Source organism: Pieris brassicae, chromosome Z, assembly GCF_905147105.1.
Source record: "Pieris brassicae chromosome Z, ilPieBrab1.1, whole genome shotgun sequence".
NCBI classification, from domain to species: domain Eukaryota; kingdom Metazoa; phylum Arthropoda; class Insecta; order Lepidoptera; family Pieridae; genus Pieris; species Pieris brassicae.
Window position 1 is genome coordinate 10,047,501 of NC_059680.1, and position 21,876 is coordinate 10,069,376.

At 34.4% G+C, this 21,876-nt stretch overlaps 1 protein-coding gene across 1 annotated transcript in view; it reads right to left on the reverse strand.

Moving 5' to 3' along the window:
* LOC123718828 overlaps positions 1-21,629 on the reverse strand; it is a 34,208-nt gene extending 12,579 nt beyond the window's left edge. Inside the window, exons 1-4 of the mRNA XM_045675736.1 lie at positions 21,395-21,629; positions 20,491-21,101; positions 10,671-10,697; positions 9,143-9,268 (exon numbers count right to left, since the gene is read on the reverse strand). Coding sequence (XP_045531692.1) covers positions 9,143-9,268; positions 10,671-10,697; positions 20,491-21,101; positions 21,395-21,521 — 891 coding nt within the window. The 5' untranslated portion in view covers positions 21,522-21,629. The remainder of the gene's footprint in view (positions 1-9,142; positions 9,269-10,670; positions 10,698-20,490; positions 21,102-21,394) is intronic.
* Between the last annotated feature and the right edge of the window lie 247 nt (positions 21,630-21,876).

The following is a 21,876-nucleotide window of genomic DNA, read 5'->3' on the forward strand; positions in this document are numbered from 1 at the left end:
GTGTCTTATGCGTACGACACACAAACCTGAGCCCGTGTGTTCGAATGACGGAGATGTGTGGAATGGAATATTATTTGCTCAACACTTGCTCCTACGGGCAAACATCGTCAGGAAACCCAAAAATAACACCTAACAGGTACAGAAGGCTGACTTGTTTAAACCAATAGAAAAATCTCACGACCTAAACTGTCACTGAATTATCATTACTTTCCTACATGTTATATTGATATACTCTAAATACGTAAAACATAAAATCGTGAATGTGTTTCGAACAAAATCAAATTACAGTAAATTTATTCAAAAGTTAGGGCAGCAATTTACGCGTGTTACAAATCTAAATGTCGGTTTGAACACTATTTATCCTCTTTCCAAAGCAACAAGGTACGACCAAGGGAATAACACCCACATGCCTGGATCCTTTTGGAAAAACATAAATCCGAGGTCGGTCCGCAATTGTCCTTTTTTAATCCCGATACGTTCCAACTTATTTCCATCCTAGAACGACAAATTGAATTATCTCCTCCCAATGCTTCTAAATTTAAATATGTACTTCAAAATAAAACGATCTATTAGACAAGGTTAATGAGGAAACAATAGCGTAAAAGTTATTTTGAATAGGGCAGTGCCAACACCTTGGCCGGCGCCAGTACTAAATTACCAACCAAGGAGAACGCTAACCTGTCTTCTTTCAAATTTGATTGTGGCCAACATCACACGCCCATAAACTCTATAATGAAACGTCCCTATAAAAACAAAACTATAGGCATATATGATTAGCTCGATACACGAGTAAGGTAGAGCCACTAAACAAACAGCTATAATATTGCATCGTCACCTTCTTCAAAATCACTTATTGTAACAGTGACTTGCAACGCAGCAAGTGCTTATGCTGCGACTGAACAATGTATTCAGACCCGTGTTATCGCTCTCACTCCAACTATTCATATTGTTTTACTTGTTATTATTTTAATTGATATTTTAGATCCAATCGCTTTTCAAAAGACCTAGCGTCATTCAGAATAGGTTTTTCGGACGCGTCACCTTAATGAAAGTGCAAATATTATATAAGCGTTTTGTAAAAAAAAACCCTTCTATGACACATTACAACCATATATATCATAATAACTGTTCAGCGACAAAAAATGTATTCATAATAATATAATGGTGCTCCAGCTAACCTTTACTGCATTTAGTGTCAATGAATTCGATACTCATGATGGATGACATGCCAAAAAACTGTATAATACAGAAACATATTTGTCGGTCCCGCATTCGAAACACATAAACATCGCGCGCGCCTTTACCGAGGCCGGTTCAAATGAGGCAAGGCGAAGGATCTCGGATTGCAGCGCCTTGGCGCCACTCGACACATTTGAGAAGTTAGCACACCCATCAAAAGCGACAAAAAACTACAACAATACACTAAAAGTTCGTTGAGACGTGCTTCACTTCACAGTGTAATAGGCTAACGGAACGAACGGGATTAGGATCTCTATAAACTGGATCACGATCTAACGATGAATGCATTTTGATGCATCCTAAATTAAGACTAGCATAAATCATCGAGTAGAATCAGTGTCTTAATTAGAGTGAGAGATGTCAACGTAGCCCGATGCCTCGGCTCGGAATAAATCAGGATTTAAATTGCTTTCCGCAACGACACACCCACCGACGACTGGGCGTTAATAGCGCGTGCAACCGAAATATTAAACGAATGTTTTCGAATATTTTTTGCTTTGAAATCGAATACCGTCTAAGCGACACATGTAAAAAATTAGAGTACCAGGATATATCACGCGTTTGTGGAATCAACTAATTGGATGGTAAGCTTGAAGGATTTACTGAATACATATTTTTGAAGTTCAGAGATGTTTAGTCATCATTTGTTGAACGATTTTCACGGCTTCCACATCTAATTATTGGTAATTGTTGATTCATTTATATAATATATGAAATGATGCAGTTATGAAATGTATGTTTTTGAGGAATTATTCAAAGAAACATAGGCCGATAAAATACCTCCTTTATTTACCTAAAGGCATTTTTTCTTTAAAAGCTAAACCAAGTAAAATCGCAAAAGAATCACTTTATTAGACGCAGGTAAATACGATTTTACGAGCAAAGGATTGATTAAAATCTCAAGGAAATAAAAAGGCATAACGTTTATTTGTTTTATACAGGGTAATAATAATCTTATTGAGTTTTATTAATTTAATATGAGGTTTGTTAACAAACGCCAATTTCGATTTGATTATTCCGATCGCCTGGCCCCGGCGCTCATAAATCAACCATAATAAACCTAAGCTTTCGTCTTCTTTATTGACCAAACATACCTTTATCATGACAATTACATGGTCGTTAAGAGACAGTAATATAAATTTGATTCGGTACCATGAGAATTAATCTGATAACCGACTGTATGTATTTTTTAAACCCCGTAACCATCGAAGAGAGAAGAACCTGAGATTTATATATAAATGTTTCATTTATCAGTTGACAATCCGCTTCCTTCATAGTTTCCTTGCAGTGGTAATTGTGCAAATTATATTATACGCGAAGAAATCCACAAAAAAATTATAAGTCAATGGAATATTGTGAGCTTGGATATTTGAAAGATGGAGTTCTCAAGGACCTCGAAAAAAATTGGTGTTCAAAGTTGTATGCCAAGTACAAATTAGATTGCAATAGCTACATATATTTGAGGGAATAAGGCCCATACAGGGCTGTATAGCCATTGACGATGATTATGATACGATAAAAAAACACATTTTTATTTATCACACTATAAAAGTACCTCGAAAAATAGCATGAATTTATAATAAACTTAAAAGCTAAAAATGAGAATAGAAATAATCTTATCTCATTTGTAATACGAGAAAGGTATTTTGTTCATTCGTAAATAAGCAAAGTTAAAAAAATGTATACGCTTATCTAAAATAGATAAATTGCGAGATTGTTTTGTCGAGGGCAAGAACAGGTAGTTTTTTTAAAATAATGGGTGTAGTTGACACATGCCATTCTTAAACCGAAGTTGACACGATATCTCTTAAAACTACTATTAAGCCGGTGATAAAGATTATACATTTATTAGTAGTACAATTATTGATTTTATGCTCTCCGAACAGGGTAAAAATGTATTCGTGAAGTCTCTGGATTAACTTTGTTCTTGGCATCCATTTGTGGTATATCCTTTGATATACACGACCATTTCCACACATATTTCTTACGCTTTGGTAAACACCTAGAGTTTACCTAGAATGAAACTAAGGCGTGACAACGTGACAGATACACTGGGTTTTACGTTAAGTGAATATAAGTGGAGAAATATTCAAAGAATGTAAACGGAAATCTGATGAACGCGGCGGGCGGTCCAAGTCAATTAATATCAGAGCAAAGATAGGAAGCGACGATGACATATTTAAGTGATATAGACAATATTAAAAAATGACACGTGGACGAGACACTTCTACAAAACCATATCTCCATCAGCGTGGAGCAAATACTAAAATATCAAAGTGTTTTTAGTAACGACAATGTCATAGCGGTACAGCAACATGTGCTACATATTGTACGACAATATTTAATGTTGCTTTATTAGGTCCCTGTGTGTTTCGAAATTTCAAAGCAGATGTGAGAGGCACTGACGGACTAATTGGAGACAAATTTTATATTATCATTAGGCATGTTCCAGTTACGTAGACGTTTTAAGATCGCGTTGTTTAACAAGCGGAATATTTTTCAAACAATTTTATATTAGTATTAACAACGCGACTTCATGACAAATTGTTATTGTTGCTTTATCACGTTTAACAAACTTTTTATTTGGTACGGTTAAAAGCGGGGATAATCAGTAAGTTTTTAACGTTAGGAAGAACAGTCTTCGTTAAATTAGGTATTCTGTTAAATATTGTCCTATTAGAAATACATATTACAATTTTTCAAACATAAAAATAAAGATGTATTACCATAACATTCAGAAACAAGACATAGGGTCAAAAATGTATGGATAAAATAAAAAATAAGTCAGTGGCGCTACAACCTTTTTCGGTCTGGGCCTCAGATTTCTGAATCTGTTTTATGATCATTTGTTTTATAGGCACTTCTCTAGTAGGTGATCAGTTTGTGCCTGACACACGCCGACGACTTTTTGGGCCGACGTCAAGCCGGTTTCCTCACGATCTTTTCCTTCACCGCTCGAGCAAATGTTAAATGCGCACATAGAAAGAAACGTGCACAGCCGGGCCGGGTATGGAACCTAAGACCTCGGGGATGAGAGTCGCACGCTGAAGCCAACACTGCTCTAGTTCGCGCCAAGTATCATTTCAAAATCTTACCCGTTACTTTACGGGTTCATAATGGTTACCATTATTAAATAGAATTAACATCGTAACCTTGTATACATCACAAAATAATTTTTCAATTCAAACCAACAGGTTCCCGAGTTCAATCGAACCAACCAATAAAAGTATTTGTTTATTTACAAAATCTTGGCAACGCTCGGCAAATGATATATTGGTACTTAAGGAAAATATAAAACAACAAGCACTTATAGGCAAACATAACAAACACGAAAAAAAACATCGTTTCATAAATTACAAAAACTAAAGGAAAATGTATTTCAAATTGTGAGTGATATTAGTACTCATAAGCTTTATTGTAATTATTTAAAATCAAGGGATAATATATATAATCAATGTTATTTATATGCTGGCAGAGATCTTTCGTAACTATCCTAATTAAGCTCACTTAACTATTCAGGTAAACTCAACAGGATGGCAATAAAATACAAAATCCAATTGCGTCTCTTGATTTACAAGGAATCAATAAATGTGAAGGCTATCTTCAGATTTTATTGCGTATACAATAAAAGTAATGTACTGTAGACCTCATATAAACCTTAATCAACATAATGGTTCACAAACGATCAATTAAATTTAATCTAATTAAACATTAATTTCTATGGCTTACTTTTTATTAAGACTTCAGCTAGTTTAAATTCTCATTATATCAGCTGTAGTCACGTGTATATATTTATTTTGTATTCACTTAAAGATATGAGACTAATATTAAAAGGGCTTTCTACGTTTCTGTTGAAAAATTAAGACAAATTAAAACTGTGTAATACGAATATAAAACATCACAGACGTAACACACTCACAAAAGTTAAAGTGGAAATGGTCCGGTCACATTGTCCGCGTTTGTGGGAATAATGGGTCAAAACGACCTTGGATCTGGGTTCTCTAACTGGGTCAGGAATGACCGGCTGGAATGAAAAGAGGGAAAAACAGAGGATGTTCACCAGAAACCAGAAAGAAATAAAGGGGATAGCGGGGAAAGATTGAACAGTAGTAGTTTCAGAGACAAATGGAAGTATTTGGACGAGGCGGTAACCCCATCGGAGGCTGTGTACTAATCACCCCCCCATAATATGAAAGCTATCCTGTGCGTCCATCACCGAATGTTGAATGTTCCGATGGTGGACGATCAGATAGGGATATATATCTCACATTACATAGCTTAATTCGTAGATCTTCAACAATTGTTTCACCATTAGAATGCTGAGTATACGTAGTTGGTCGCAAAGTTCTATCACAGGCACATTATTTTTAAATTTCGAACAAAAAATATTGTATTCTATTTTTGAATGTTTGACTATTGTTTTAAAACAAAAAACAATCGCTTTTCGCATTTTTTCACGATGGAGAAAGAAAACCGAATAGCTACCGCCCGAACTTCGCTGTTTGCGGGACATCACTTCGTGTTCCAGCAGGACTCTGCGGTTTTGACCCACCTCTGGAGGTAGTCAAGGTGTGGAAGGAGGAGTATCGCCGCTTAATTTTGCAAGAATGGAGGGAAGAGTGAAGTGAATGTCGGTTTGGTTTACATACCGTTGATCTTATTCGTCCCTTTTTGAAACACTGGGTGGACCGACGGTGGGGATCGCTTTCCTATCGGCTCGTGCAGGTTCTCTCTGGCCATGGATGCTTCGGAAGTTATCTGCATCGAATCGTTGGAAGGGAGGCGACACCCGCTTGTCATCATTGTGACTGTATAGATGACACGGTGAGGCATACAGTGGAGAAGTGTCCGGCTTGGGACTACTTTCGCTCGGTGCTTGCTGATAGCATTGATGGCAATCTGTCGCTTCAACTAATTATTCAAAGAATGGTGGAAGCTGACAATGACGGTCCTTGGAATGCCTTCAAGGCTTTTTGTGAGGCCGTCATGAGTCAGAAAGGGAATGCGGAGCGTCAGCGTGAAAATGATTCAGATGCTCCGCCAGTAAGGAAACGACGACCGGGGCAGCGACGCCGTGTTTTCGCACGTCTGCCCTAAGTTAAGATTTGGAAGATTTGTGCGTGAGAGGAGTCATGTGGCATTGTGGCATTCGCGTTTGGCGGGGGTAAGGATAGGGCTCAGCTGTTACCTGCCGTCGCCCTTTGGCGAGCTGAATTCATCCGTCAGGTTTTAGTGGGTAGGGTTTATTAAGTCTGAGTCCCACATAATCCCTGCTGGTGTAAAATACCGTAGGGATATGCGTAAGAGCATTTCCTGACGAAAAAAAAAAGAAAAAAAGGACTCTGCGTCTGCACACAAACCACTCAAGCCTGGTTTGAGCGTCAAAACATCGACTTAATTAGACATGAGGATTGGCTCCGGTCCGGACGTTAATCATTTGGACTATAAAATTTGGCAGGTCTTAGAGAGGAAGGTCTCCATAAAAATTTGGAGAATCTGAAGTAATCTTTAAAAAAAGCTGTCACTGAAATTGACATGAATATAATGCGTGCTGCAATAGACGACTGGACCCGGCGCTTAAGGGCCTGTATTAAAAATAAGGGAGGTAATTTCGAATAATTTTCTATTACTTATTTAATGTACTATAAAACGATATATCACTCATTAAAAACTTGTTTATTTTTATCATTATTTCCATTTATGACAAAACTTTGGGACCGACTACGTAGTACGTTATATACGTATATAACATATATATTTACTTATACATATGTATCACAGAAGCATCCTGTCGTGCAGAATGGTGACAGGAGAGTAAGATATTCATAAAAATTAATGTACCTACCATTAGGGATATGGATTACGCTCCGTTCTAAATAAGTAAACAATTTTGCCGACGTAACTGACTTTAACGACGAAATGTTGTTTGAAGTCCCGTAAGAACGGGAAATAGGTCGGACACATTTCCATGACTGCACTGATACTTTTGTGTTAACGGGTACTAACCGTAACGGTTTAATTTACGTATTGATTTAGGGAGAATTTACAATATGAAAAATTATTATTTCATAACAGCTGTTATGAAAGTTTGGTAAAATAAAAAGATGTTCATGAGTAAATATAGTAATAACGCCCTAATTATGTACAGAACATTATTAATGTATTAAAATCTATTATAAAAAATATATTTTATTGGAAATCTTTGTAAATTTCGTTAAAATTACAGATTAATACAAAGTTTTTTAAAACCGGATATAAACTTCCGTTACGAAAAGTTAGTGAAACAATAGGCTCTTGACGAAAACTATGGGCAAAGGTTGTTTTCATACATAATAAATGATTGATAAAAAAAACAGTGGCGCTACAACCTTTTAGGTCTGAGTCTCTGTATATATTCCGTGATCATTTATTTGTCTTAAGGTGATCTGTGCCGGGCACACTATTCATTTTTGGCTCCAAGACATGAAGATTTTCTTACGATGTCCTTCGCTGTGCGGACAAATACATTCAAACGGCCTAAGCGTTGAGAGGCTCAAGCTAGTAGGCCAATTAGATTTGAGTTTAGATAAAACAGTAAAAGAGATTATGAATGTGCTGTAAGAAAATCAATTGCATCAATCCGACAACCATATATCAAGTGCACTTAATAAACAATGGTAAAAAATGCTCGTAAAATCATAGATATGTCCAGATAGGGTACGGCGGGAGGCGCTCCACTCGGCGCCGGATCACGAGCCAATTAGAAACACACCTTTTCGACATGTGTTTGTCCGAACTAAAAAAATAAGGATACGGGGAACGTTACAACATCCGTTATCGCTTATCGCCTTTGCCAATAGTTCACGGAAATAGAAAAAAAAATACAATTTTAAAATTCGACCGGTATAGCGTCCATATGCGTATTATGGCTCAAATGACAGTATTAGTGTGTCAAAGACAACGTCAAAAATCAGTCATTCATATACGTAACATGATGTACACTTATGAACGTCAAAAAAATAAATGTACATGAAATGCTTCTAATTTTACATTTACTGCCAGTTCTCAAATCGAGGGCGTAGAACGGAAGAGTACTGGCAATTAACTGTCCGCCACTCTTACACAACCTTTGTAAGGAGCTGCAACCATTGTGTGTGTAGACAAGTGCTATACACGCAGATTGCCTTATTAAATTCTTGTGAAAATCCAAGTCAAATTGACGCAAATAGATAGTCAATAGTTACTCCCGTACCTAAATGAATGTATTTAATTAGACTTCCATGCGAGCGTGCTAAACTTAATAAGTTGCTTTCTATATTTGTATGTGTCGATAAATTTCGCAGAAACTTATATCGAGATGATCATTTTTTTTCCTACAATAAAGTTCGGAAAAGAGACGAGCAACTTTACATTAATTATATGCTAGCCTATATAATAATTATGGCTAATAAGTACTATTATGTTGAGTTATGTTCATATTATACTAATGAACAGCTTAAGCTAAAGTAACGTTCATTAACAGTCTTAGTGCTCTAAAATGTTATGACACTATGTTCGTGTGTCCGAGATACCACACTTTTACTTATATTCACTACACTAACTCAAAAGAATTTGGTTTTAAATCTACTACATCTAACTGACGAGTTAGTCCTAAAATTCCTCGAGATCTGTAGTTTTCGACATATTTTTTTTTTGTTATTTCCATTTCACGAGTAGGTATTTGAAGTCAGTTAAATTTTTAAGGCGGATTTCCATATATAAAAAAGAATCATTGAATATATAAACCAGGAACTCCATAGTCATAAACGTCTAAATGTCTAACGTCTAAATGTGTTACAATCAAAACGGAATTTCTTTTTCAACTTCAGGCTACAGGCAGTGTAAAAATTAACTAGTAAGCTAAAACTGTATGAAGAATACACACCTTAGTTTTAACAAGTTTAGAATTTTCTTTGCACATCTTCGCCAGGACGTGGTAGTCTCCTCGGGCCGCGTATAATATCCACTGCTTCTGTTTTGTGTCCAACGGTTCAGTTTCCTTGTGATCCAGCTACAAATGTACAGTTATAATGATTCCACTGTTAACATTTTAATGTAAAAAAATAAAAACCATTTATAAATTATGACATGCCACATTTTACTACTAATTATTAATAAAAGATTCATTAAAGCATGCAGTGTTACCCTGTATATGGACACCGAATTGCGACCCAATGATTTTTGCTCAAAGGTTATCTTAATACCAATATATGTAGCAAATTTGGAATCATGTGGCACAAAAACTCAATATTGAAATTGAGTTAAAAATTTGCAGAGGTTCAATCCATATTTGTGCTGAAGAAGCGGGCTGTTCGGAGTATTTGTTGTGTTTCCCTAAAGTAGTCGGTATGGAATAAGGTTAAGGATATAAACATTAAGACACTATCTGGTCAAATATTCCAAGTATAATAAATAATTAAATAGTATTGAAGCCTTGTTGTATGTACAAAAAAATAAAAACTATTTTAAAACAAACGGTAGCTTTCCCCAGTATAATACTGGAAACAGAACTAATTTAAGCGTACAACCGAACGTACCAGAAGATAAACCACTCCTTAAATGGAAGTTGTATTCGTTTTTACCACAAGCGAAGTTAGATAATGATGACTGTTATTCAAAGCTCTCGTTAAAAGTAAATTAATCAATAATTTTTTTTTTATAAATTTGACGAATATTTAAATGATCCTATTCCTTGGGATTGATTTTCTCCAGTTCAAACAATTTGTATGACTCAAAACTTAGCGATTAAAAAGAGTGGCAGAGAGTTTCTTGCCAGCTCTTCTTTCCCGCTAGCCCATTGACTTGCGAACTGGTAGTACATGTAAATTAAGCACCAATTTGATATCTTTTCTGTTTATGTACATAGTTACCCATATGAATAAAGTTATTTTGAGTTTGAGTCTCAACAAACCCCAGAGCTTTTCAATTGAAATCAATTGTTTTATAAAACAAATATTTTCTATCTATATCGGCTAGTTACCTAATTTTTTTTCGCGAGAAACCTAACTAACATAAAAATTATCTTATTAGGTACAAATATTTTAGGTGTAACAAAAGCCGGTTTCCTTACGATGCTTTCCTTCGCTTCGCAAGTACGATAGCACTTACACAATACTCCATTGGTGCACAGCTAAGATTGAACTCACAGCCTCAGGGTTAAAAGACCTCGCAATCACACAATCGATACATGTGTTCAGTTAAGGCTCATATGACTATGAAAAAAATTGTTTTATTCCTGATTTTCGAGATCTAACGTCCGCTTTTCATAACCAAGAATTCTAATTCAAAGTCGAGACTGACCAATAACTCACATATGTATATGTTGACATTGATATTAAAATTTTCGACTACACTTCCGATTAAGCTTCTTAAATACTACCTAAAACCAAATTCTGAATAATATATAGACTTACCGAAGCTCTATCTTCCTCATCCAAACTCTGTAACAAAAAAAAATTAATTAATCACATTATATTAATAAAATATTATTCTTCTTCATATCGTAAAATGGCGCTACATTTTTATAGGTACGTCAGCCTTCTGCTGTACTACGTAAGGTAATATGTAAGGTGGAAGGTAAGGCAACTATTGCGCTTATATAGAAAATTAAATTGACTGCCAGAAGAGTCAGGGCCTAGGGTGGACTCGAGCTTACCCAGTATTAACTGATTCCGATTTCAATATTGAGTTTTTGTGCCACGTGATTCCAAGTTTGTAATATTAGCGGATATTGATAAACTACATAGAAGCTGGGGATATAGGAATAAGATTATATTTGAGCAAAAGTCAGTGTCCAATTTACAGGGTAACAGGCGTTAATGAATGTCTAATTATCAATGAGTAGTAAAATATTTCATGTCATAATTTATAAATGGTTTTCATTTCCGTTAAATTAACGTTTTAAACTAGAAATATACCTACTATTAAAAAAACTGTAGAATTGATCTCGACGATAAATACACCTGACCCACTGCACTCAACCCATTACTTATAGAGATCGTAACATATTAAGAAGTTAAAGAAAATATGGTTCATGAATTATTAAAGCACTTGTGCATTTGTGCACAGCGCAGCACACGTCCGAAAAAAATTAATATTATAAATAAAGACGATATTTACATACATAATAAATATCTTAAAGACACATATAAATTAATCGGAACCTAATATTTCAAAATTAATAAATGAGTACTTATATTGTGAAAATAATATTTTGAATTAATGGTCAATAAATTCGAATACCCCCGTCTTCAGGCTTGCGATGCGATTGACTGCGCGATGTGAACGTCCTAAATGTTTTAAAATATTGAATCGATAATGAGTCGTAATGCCTATATGGTAAGATTTAATTTTGAATAGAATTTTAAATGAGATACGTTATTTTATATCATTGTTGTGGACGTGCGTTGCCCAGCATGACCACTATACCACCTGTCGTTACATATTTATGTCTACACTATTTGCCCCACTGTTAGGGACTTCGATATTGACAAGATAACATCCTTAATGTGATGTGTTTGATTTAATAATAAGATTAAGTTTGTACGTTCTCAGTTTTTAAGTACTTAACCAAAGACAATTAACTATTAATTTTTGAATGATGAATCACCATTGTGGTTGATCAAATCATTCATACATCAAACGATATATTACAGACTTACGTTCCAATTCATACTGGTATGAATCGTAAATATTTAAGAATTATTATAGTCATAATGAATATAGTTTGCGCTAGTTTTTTAGTAACAATTGAGTCACCGTCACCACGCACGCTGTAAAGCACGCGAAACTTCGTAAAAAAATTAAAATTATGTAAAATAATTATAAGTTTATAATAATACATAACTTCAATCCGTTGAAAAAGTGATTTCTTTAAACAATTGAGTAATTCAATTTGCATTAAACTCGAATTAATACGCAAAGTAAAGCATATTATTAAGAAGGATTTCTATCAATGAATAACTTCTTTGAGAAATTAATGACATTGCAGCAAAAATACCTATATAACAATACTTAATTCCTGGCCCTAATTTTCGTTTAAATTATTGATTATTTATACTTACCCGACTTTAATGGCAAGTAGTTTGTGTGAATGACTTGGCGGACCAAATGGAAGTAAATTTGTATTTATTATTAGGTATTTTAGTTACAGTTATACAATTTGTATTTACTTGACTATAAAAAAAAATATTGCCAGTATTTCTTGACCCTTAGTTCATGATATATAGTAGTTTTATAGATAGTAAAACGACCAACAAATCCCGAACAAATTTCGTGTCGTGTATAAATAATTTATTTACTGATACTGATTAATTTCGAAGATGTATACAGCTAATTTACATTAAAGCCTCGAACGGTCTAAGCTAAGACAGGACGTCTAAGAAAACGTCTGCAATAAAATGGAAACAAGGCTAATTTGTTGAACCTACGTAGCAATAAAGCTTTAGCCTCTTGTTCGCAGGTAGGTAATCTATGTGGTAATGAATAAGATTAACATGTAGTGCATGTCCCTTGAACGTTTGATCACGATTTATTGAGTAGCAAGTTATTACTATATTTAGCTAAGCTGTCGTGTTTTAAAGCCTTTAGAATCACATATTGTATTCGGTTTTCGTATGAGCTACAGAGCCTACTAAGCGTGACTGTGTTGACTATTGTGCTGAATATGCGTTTTAGTTTATAGATGAATATCGTTCTGACATTATACATTTCAAATATCAGTCTTCTATATGGGCAAAGATCACAGGCCCCACATAAAAGGGCGATAACTATCTTAACTTTATTATTGAGACTTGCAAGTCCTTTGTTTCACCATTCAGACGACAAAGTGACGTCTTAAAATTTACGAGAGGATCACGAATGTTATGAAAGGACGTCCAAGACGCCAATGCGTCGCCGTTGGGACCCATGCGTGCTTCGCCCCGGGACGCCCGCGCCGGACGCGTCAGGGTGTGCCACAACGTAGCTTACATTATGGTGGCGACGGCACGGTATTTCGATCGATACACATCAAACATCTAATACGATGCTATAAGTTCATACAGAAAATTTGGCCGCTGAGCTACTTTATCCAGTTATGTCCAGTAAAAACTTTGGGGATCACGTTTTATAATACTGTATCAACAACATATCACCGTTTGCTCGTATGCGTTATGTCAATGACAAATTTCTACATATAATTAAAAGATTGGTTGGTAAAAGTACTTATTCATGGTATGTATTGTGTATACGTATAAAACTGTTTACGCAACGTGTTTTTATTTGTTTACATTTTCATAATAGAGCCTACTTCTGGTAACGATTCTCTTCTTATCTTCCATCTCTTTTAAAATACACGTATAACCTTCCGTGAACAAGTAACATTTATACCTATAATTTTCAACACGCGACGCCTAGGAAAATTATCTTCAGGATAATTATAGAACAACAAGTAAATTTTCAGTTACCGTAATGGCGTTATCAGTACGAACGATGAGTCAAGACCGATTATTAAAAACAAGATAAGAAAATATTAACATAAATACAAGCGATCAACACAATTGCAAACAACATTTTGTATCTGATTATGCACGAATCATCATAGACAAGAGGATTAGATGGAGCTTTTGGAACACGATAAGATTTTATCAGACAGCACTCAGAACGGTATTACTTAATTTGACTATTGATTTTCAATTGGCTATCTTGTATATGCAAATCGTTTCTAATAAACACTTTTTCTACAGACTTCCTCGGGGTTTCGATTGTTCATTTCTACAGAGCGTATAATCGCGTCTCAGTTTTTTATCTTTCAATAAGTGGCAGCTAATTCCTTTTATATTCCATAACAGCATCGACAAGGCTCGTTGCTTGTGGCATCCGCGTTGCTGATGGCTACAAGTGATTCTCAGGCCCTAACAGCAGCGAGAGAACAATGAAATCGGTCATATTTTCCTGCCAGATCGCAACGGAGCGTGATCGCTTATCGTTCACATCGTGCATACCAACTTTAGTATGTTTGTTCAAAACAATCCAAAAATTTTGTTCTAACGAACTCCACTGATTTCTATTATCAAAAGTGTTAAATAATTTTGATTGGACATTCATATCAAAATGATCACAATACAATTTACGTATTCGATGGCGTCATAATCACCGCAGTTCTCAATTTAAATACGAGAGGAGCGAGTGTAATAAAATGTTTACAAGTCTACTAAAACGGATTGAATTTCGCGTTTAGGACATACTTAGGAGTAAGCAGAAGCTTTAAACTCATGACATTAAACTAGCCTCTCAGAATCCACATTAACTCGACATTAACAATTCGAATGCTATAAACGTAAAAGTAAGCAGCTCGTGGAAGAATCAATGAAAATTAGATCGAATAAATATAGTCACGAGGACGATATAAAGATAATCAAAAGTACTGACAACAAAATGCACGAATGACCTTTTTAAAGTCTGTTTTAATACCGCACGTGCGCTCTGGAGTCACACTATGGTAATTGTCGAGGGACAATCGACTAAAAGTCACGAGAATGTATTCAAAATACTCGTCATGAATAATGATAATATTGACATAATCGTTAGTATAGCTGGCCGCGTTCGACGCTATTCAATAATGAATCTAGGCTGGCGAATAGAATTCTAATAAAAACCCATATACGAGCGGAATCAATAGCCATTGTTAAAACGTAAAAGTTTCTAGACATTAAACATTTTATAAATCTCCGAAGCTAAAAAGATAACCCTATAATGACGAAATTACCGCATTATTCATATTCAGTGGATATTGTCCGAGATTGAGTAACATAATTGACTCTTATTCAAAGGAAGCGCATAAAAAGTTAAACGTGTAAGCCGTGCGGGATTAAAGTATCCTTTTATAGCGCGCTTTACTTTTATAAATTCTTTGTAGATTAATTTTTAAGAATTTCAATTGACGAGCGGAAGAGAGCGCCGGCGATCTATTTCAGTGTTGATTTATGCCGCAGGATCTTAACGGAACGGGTGGCAATGTGGCATATCAGTGAGAAATGAATTGTACGTTTATAATTTACTAGTTTCCGCATTAGTTGAAACGTCAGGTTTAATCTGTCAGTAAGCAGACAACTCGCTAATTGGTATTGGAACAATAATGATTAAGCAACATGATACTACCATTAAAGAATCGATATCTACAAATTATGTAAATGATTATAGTCCAATAATTTACAAACCCGCGTCTATCATTTGGCCAATCGCAGAGTTCGAGTTAAAATCCTTACATGACCATTTTTAAGTCTTAAATTTACGTTTGTATGAAAAATTGTTTTGGTCATCCATAGGTACTAAGGCATCCTGAGCTTTTTTGAACATGTAAAACGTATCCAGAAAAACTCATCGTGACTAGTAGAATGGAGGGCGCCAGACCTCAAAGCCGATCCTCTACTCGCCGGTACAAGTAAAAGACCTTACAAGTCTTAACTATCACCCAGGCGCAGAGGTCGATGACTGGGGGGAGTGGAGGATGTTGTGCGGCTCCCCCCTTTTTCTATAAAAATCGGTGAAAACAATACATGTACCTACCAAGTTTCAGTTAAACCACTAGTTCAAAGTTTAACTAACTCATCGAGACACTTTTAGAACAATGTTAAAATATATGACAATTGTGAAATCCATTAAAGTTTGCGGAGGCGTACACAAACCGACCTAATATTAGTCATTAGGAAGCTTTTGTTTCTCGTGTCGTGTCCTCGCAGGGGTTGGCTTATTCATATGAATTGAAGCGGTTTTTCGTCCTAATGGTACCCTATTCGGATTTTTTTAATGTGCCCATCGGGATCCATTTCACGCCTTCAACAAATTAATAACGTCCTATAGTATTTGAACAATATTTTTATTTGCTTTTTTAGATGCAGGTTTAACCCATAACATCAATGGATTCCGATTATAATTTCGCGTTTGTTTTTAAGTAATTTCAATTCCAATTTCTGATATCATAAGAACTATACTAATTTGAGTTACATCGTAAGATGACGTCAGCTTGAATCGAAAATTTATAAGGAAGTGGCAATTCCATTACGATAGTTTTTGAAAATCTGTTTCAGCTTTAGAGTAGACCTGCCAAATTTGAGATTACCAAGTGGCGATTAAATAAATGTTGAAAATGAATGTTTCCCACTTGAAATTATCAACGATGTTGACGAAAACAAAAAATTAATCCCTATTTCCCTTAGTCACGGCATCATGCGTGAACGGCTGGACCGATTTCGCTAATTCTTTTTTTTTGTATTTGTTATTGGCAGGCGAAGGTTCTTATGTAAGAAAAAAATAAGAAAAAAGTGCGGAAAATTAGAAAATTAAAGAATACTTAACCACCATATTATCCTTACTAGTATATGTTTTTCATTTCATTTAAACTTTTTGACGTAACTTTATGGCGTTTGACACAACATTGACAGAATGCGTTCTGCAAAGATCATCAAAGAGGATGTAAGAAAACTGAATATCGTTTAAAACAAATGCTACGATCGGAGTTATTATATTGGTAAATAAATATAAAATAATTAATTTATGATTTCTAACGAAACATTAATTTTTCAGTGCACATCACCGTTACTTAAAGCTAGCACGCCTAATATTAAAAATTCAATTATATATGGAGTTTTGGTAAGTTTGCAATATGTTTTTTTTTTCAATTTAAAATTAATATTCATAGTTAAGACAGGACAACGTCGGTCGGGTCCGCTAGTAATTTATAACAATAGTTATAATAAGTGCATGAAACTGCGAACGATTTTTTTTTCAATTTCTCTAGTTAATTGCCTTATACAAGAAACAAACGAAGAAATGTGCCAACGTCCCCTTAAATAAAGTGTTTTTTTTTTTATATTCTATTAGCGCCGGCGCACTCCGCTAATATCATTATTAAAGACATCACTTTCTTGGTTAATGTTTTACTTGGAAATGGTTTGGAATTGAATATACCAAAATTAATTATGGAAAAATGGCGATAATTTAACACTGCCGGTTCGCCGTTGTATCCCCAGGCTATTGCGTTCAGCCGATATCCTGGCGCGATCAAGAAAAAATTAATATCGGTAATAATCAGATTTACATCATTATGACCGCTAAAGGGTCAATGGGGGTTTTACAATTCAATTAGCCTCGCCAGGTGTCGGCAATTTTACCCGAAGAGCAACCAAAGTTTTATTATTTAAAAGTTAGTTAGAAATAATCATTTAGTATTCATTCATTCAATGACAATGGAATATTTGGATTATCTGGACTTGTATGAACAACAATAGATCTTTCTTTTATTCCCTTCTATGCATGATATGAGTTAATTTTTCGATCTCTCGCAACTTTAGCAAGTGTTTGTAGCGTACGTAGTGAAAAAATCGAAGTTTAAACGGCGACTCACGCACGCTTAGTCCAAGAGCGAATTCAGAACCTGAGTCCAGTCAGGGGCTCGCTGTATCACTTACATATATGTATTGACATTCGTACAAAGGCTTCTGTCTGAACACAGAGTTTATACGTTCTTATACATAAAAACCTTTGTGTCACGAATACAAAATTAAATACAATTTAACGGTTATCCTGTATATCCCACCCTTTAAGAATCGATTTATCGAATGACCAGACCAATATGAACCATGTTTCGTATCTCTATATAATAAACAGATCGTACATTGTTTTCTATGTCGCCGTTGGCTATTTACCAAACTTGCCGTAAACTACCGCCATACTGATGATCTTGTACTTCGATGACAATAATTACATAATTATAAAGTGGGACTTGCAAACAGGAGTAAATTGTATCAAGACATTAATAAATAACATTTCGATAATGAGAGACAAAACAAATGATATATAATTATCACTTCTTTTACGACGTCGAAGAGTTGAACGTATGAATATCATGATAGCAAACTCTAAATCCCTCATTTATAAATGTTGTATGGGTAAAATTTGTGGAGTAAGGTGTGGCTCATGCTTTAATGGAGGCCGTTGGAAAGAAGCCTTCGAATTTGTAAAAAAAAATCTGTGGTGCTACATCCTTGGGTCTCAGATTTCAGTAAATGTTTCATGTCCATTTGTTAATCTAATCGGCTCCTGTGCCTGAGGCACGCCGGCGACTTTTTGCGTTTAGGGAAAGCCGATGTTTTCCTTCACCGTTCGAGCGAATGTTAAATGCACATATAGAATGAAAGTCCATTGGCGCTGGGGATCAAACCTACGACCTCAGGCATGAGTCGCACGATGAAGCCACTTGGCCAACACTGCCTTCGAATTTGTAGAGAGGTATATATTCGGCCGGGATAACTTCGTTAGCGCGTTTCAGGGTAGGTATCGCAGTGTCTGTAGCCATGGAGTGTAAGTGTAGGTGTAGGTGATAAAAAGCAATCTCAATTTTAAGCCAACTATAACACTCATAAATACGATTAACACATGGGGTAATGTTCTTACTAACTCTCGACTCTAAATCCTAACATATAAACCTCAAATTGCCATTGAATGTTTTGTGAACCATTGAAATGTAACGAACCATTCTTCAACTAAATCAATTTTATAGTTAGTTAATTAAAAAAATATATATTGCTACGTATCCAGTATAAAAACAGTTAGCTAGAGCGGCGAAGTAGACAATTACTGAGAAAAGTATTTTATTACCTATATTTTTGTATAAAAATTATTTTCTTCGTATAACATCGTAATACATAACTTTTTAATACTTAACAGAATTATAAAAAGATTATCACCAAGCCGCACCCCAACAAATTTAATACCAGTCAAGTATAATGAAACACTTTCTTGACAGACACTTGGTTAAATCATTTAATAACGAGGTTTGTCGTTATCACATTGTTAGGGTCAAAAATATTTTTATACAGCCGGCAAACAGGTGCGCATTACTAAGACATTGAGGCCCAAAATTTTCGTAATTAGTCCTCGTACAAAGTAATAATTACGTAAGTAAATGCTACATAACAATGTGAGTGAAAGTGCTAATTAAAAGACGATTAGACCCTTCGACTTTTTAAAATAGGGGGAATAATTTAACGTTTTATTTAAAACACGGAGACGGTTTGTTAACTTTGTAATTAGAAGTCCAACTTGTCGCAAGGAAATTATAAAGTATAAATTATTATAACGTAAAATACGCCTGTGTCAAATATTTGTATGAACAATCTTACAGCGCACAATGCTAAGAATTTTTCGTTTTCGTTTCGTACTAAGTCAAACTCAATTAAAGACAATGAAACGCCTAGTATTAAACGTGCTGGAGTTTCAAAAGATATAATGCTACCGAAAGAAATAACTGGTTGTGTTTTAATACTGGCTTTCCTACTGCAATGCAAACTGTAACCACATTAATAGGTACTAAAATGTCATAGATATATGTTTAACTCCATGTTTCTCACAGCTGGCTGTTAGCTAACAATGACTTTACAAATAAATTTACACATAAAGTTTCACTACAAGCATTTTGCTAACTACAATATACAAGCAAAAAGGGTTACACTAGTTCCATCTATTATCAGAAAGAAATAATTGCTTCTAAAATTTTGATGATATAAGTGTGGCAAGGGATACAATACAGGCACTATAATTAATATCTTCTATTTAAAACTATCATTCTCCATTCATAAAGCCATGAGCCTTACTTTGTACATATATCTCAACGGAATCATATGAATTAAAGTAGCATATAAGAAAAAAAAAACCTTAAATATTTCAGATGCCATTTAAGTATTTAAAATATTTTGTTCATTCAATGAGATTTGTCAAAACACATTTTATTTTTATAACTACATATAGCCAACAAAACTCTATAGTTACTTATGCTCTATTTTTATCCGTGGTAAATTAATATTTTCATATTAATCTAAAAATTCATTTAATAGTTTATCTATAGATGTCACTTTGATATTTGTTTTGTATTTATAAATTATGTAAATTTAACAAATTACTACAATGCACATAGTATCAATAAAATAATTTCAGGTTTTCACAACCTACTGAAATTAATATTTTTTTTAGAGAATGTGGATTTAGATACTAAATATCCTAAATACCTATGAAAGGTATGTAGTTGAACCAGAACACAAGTATATGCCCTGGACGGTGTTTTTCCTAAAAAAACAAATGTTTCACATAGCACTTACAGTGGTAACTTATGTCAAAATCAATTACCTATGAACCTGAAACATGAATGTACTAAAATATGTGAGTCTAATGAGAGATATAACAATTACAGTTACTTACCGAAGTATTGTTGCCGGACTTATTGGATTTCAACACATCACTCTCAGAAGCCATTCTATTAAACATTTGTTTTCTTTCTTTTACTGATATTTTTTGCTCACTATCCACAAGCATGCTGTCACTTTGAGAAGAAGTTAGACTCGGTGTTTCAATCATTTCTATTGTTTTGTTAGTTGAGATTTGGGGAGATGTATTAATGTTTCTTGTACTTTTTTCCATTAAATTTTTTTCTGATTTTCTACGAGGATGTACCTTTGGTGGCACATCTTCTATTAAACTTTCTTGTGATGTATTTTGTGGGGTACCAACAGGTGATTTTTGGTACACGGGCTCCTCAACTATAGGGTCCTGTGCTGGCAAAATGGATCCTAGCATATTAAAGTCCTGATTAAGCAATGGAAGGGGAGGTCTAGCTGGAGGCTTTTCAGGTGTTTCTTCAACACTTTCTTCGGTCAATTGAGTCACAGGTTCAGCTGCTTTGGTCTCAATTTCATTTTCTTTTGAATTACTTGGAAAATATTTCTTTTTCAGGATCAACCATTTTTCATTATTTTGAGTTTTGATAATAGCCAAAGTATTTACATGCTTTTTAAATGTATTTCTAGCTTCATCTAAAATAATTTACAAAAAATAATTCTTTATTTACAAAATATTTGAGTCATATTAATCCTATCTAGTAAGGTTCAAATGAAGAGTTCCAGGTATGAAATACATTATATAAATAGTATTTTATTGTTATGAAACCACATAAAATTTTAAGTAATTGCATTACTATTTCTAAATAAAAGCTAAAATGTGATGTGATGTACTATAAGCTAACAATTTGTAATATAATATGTTATTTATTAAAACACTTAATATGTCCTTGAATTATTAGGATGTAAGAATGTCTAAACTTACGTACCTCTCATATTTGGGTTCATTAGAAACACTTTAAAATGTTTAACAAGATCGTGATTTGTAACCTTGCCATTATGTGCTAACATAAATTTTAATATTTCTTCGAAACTTAACTCGGCCGGCGTATTCATTTTTTATTGTTTATATTAATATCTGTACATAAATCACACTTTATAACGCCAAAATAACAGTAATACTACTTTAAGATAAACGAAGTTTGTTCAACTTTCCAGCGACAATCAATTATCAAAACAACGTAACGTTACAAAAATCACATGGTGTCAATTGTCATCGCTACAATTGCGGGCAAACGTTTCGTTTTACGTTTATTATTTCCATAATCATATAGATTTACACGTATTTATAAAAATTAAATTTTGAATGAAAATCGTACTTTTAAATAAAATAAGATATTTCTCCAATGTATTCAATCATCGCTCCAGACCATATCTCAGGTGTTTCAGTTAGTTCATACTTGTGCATTAT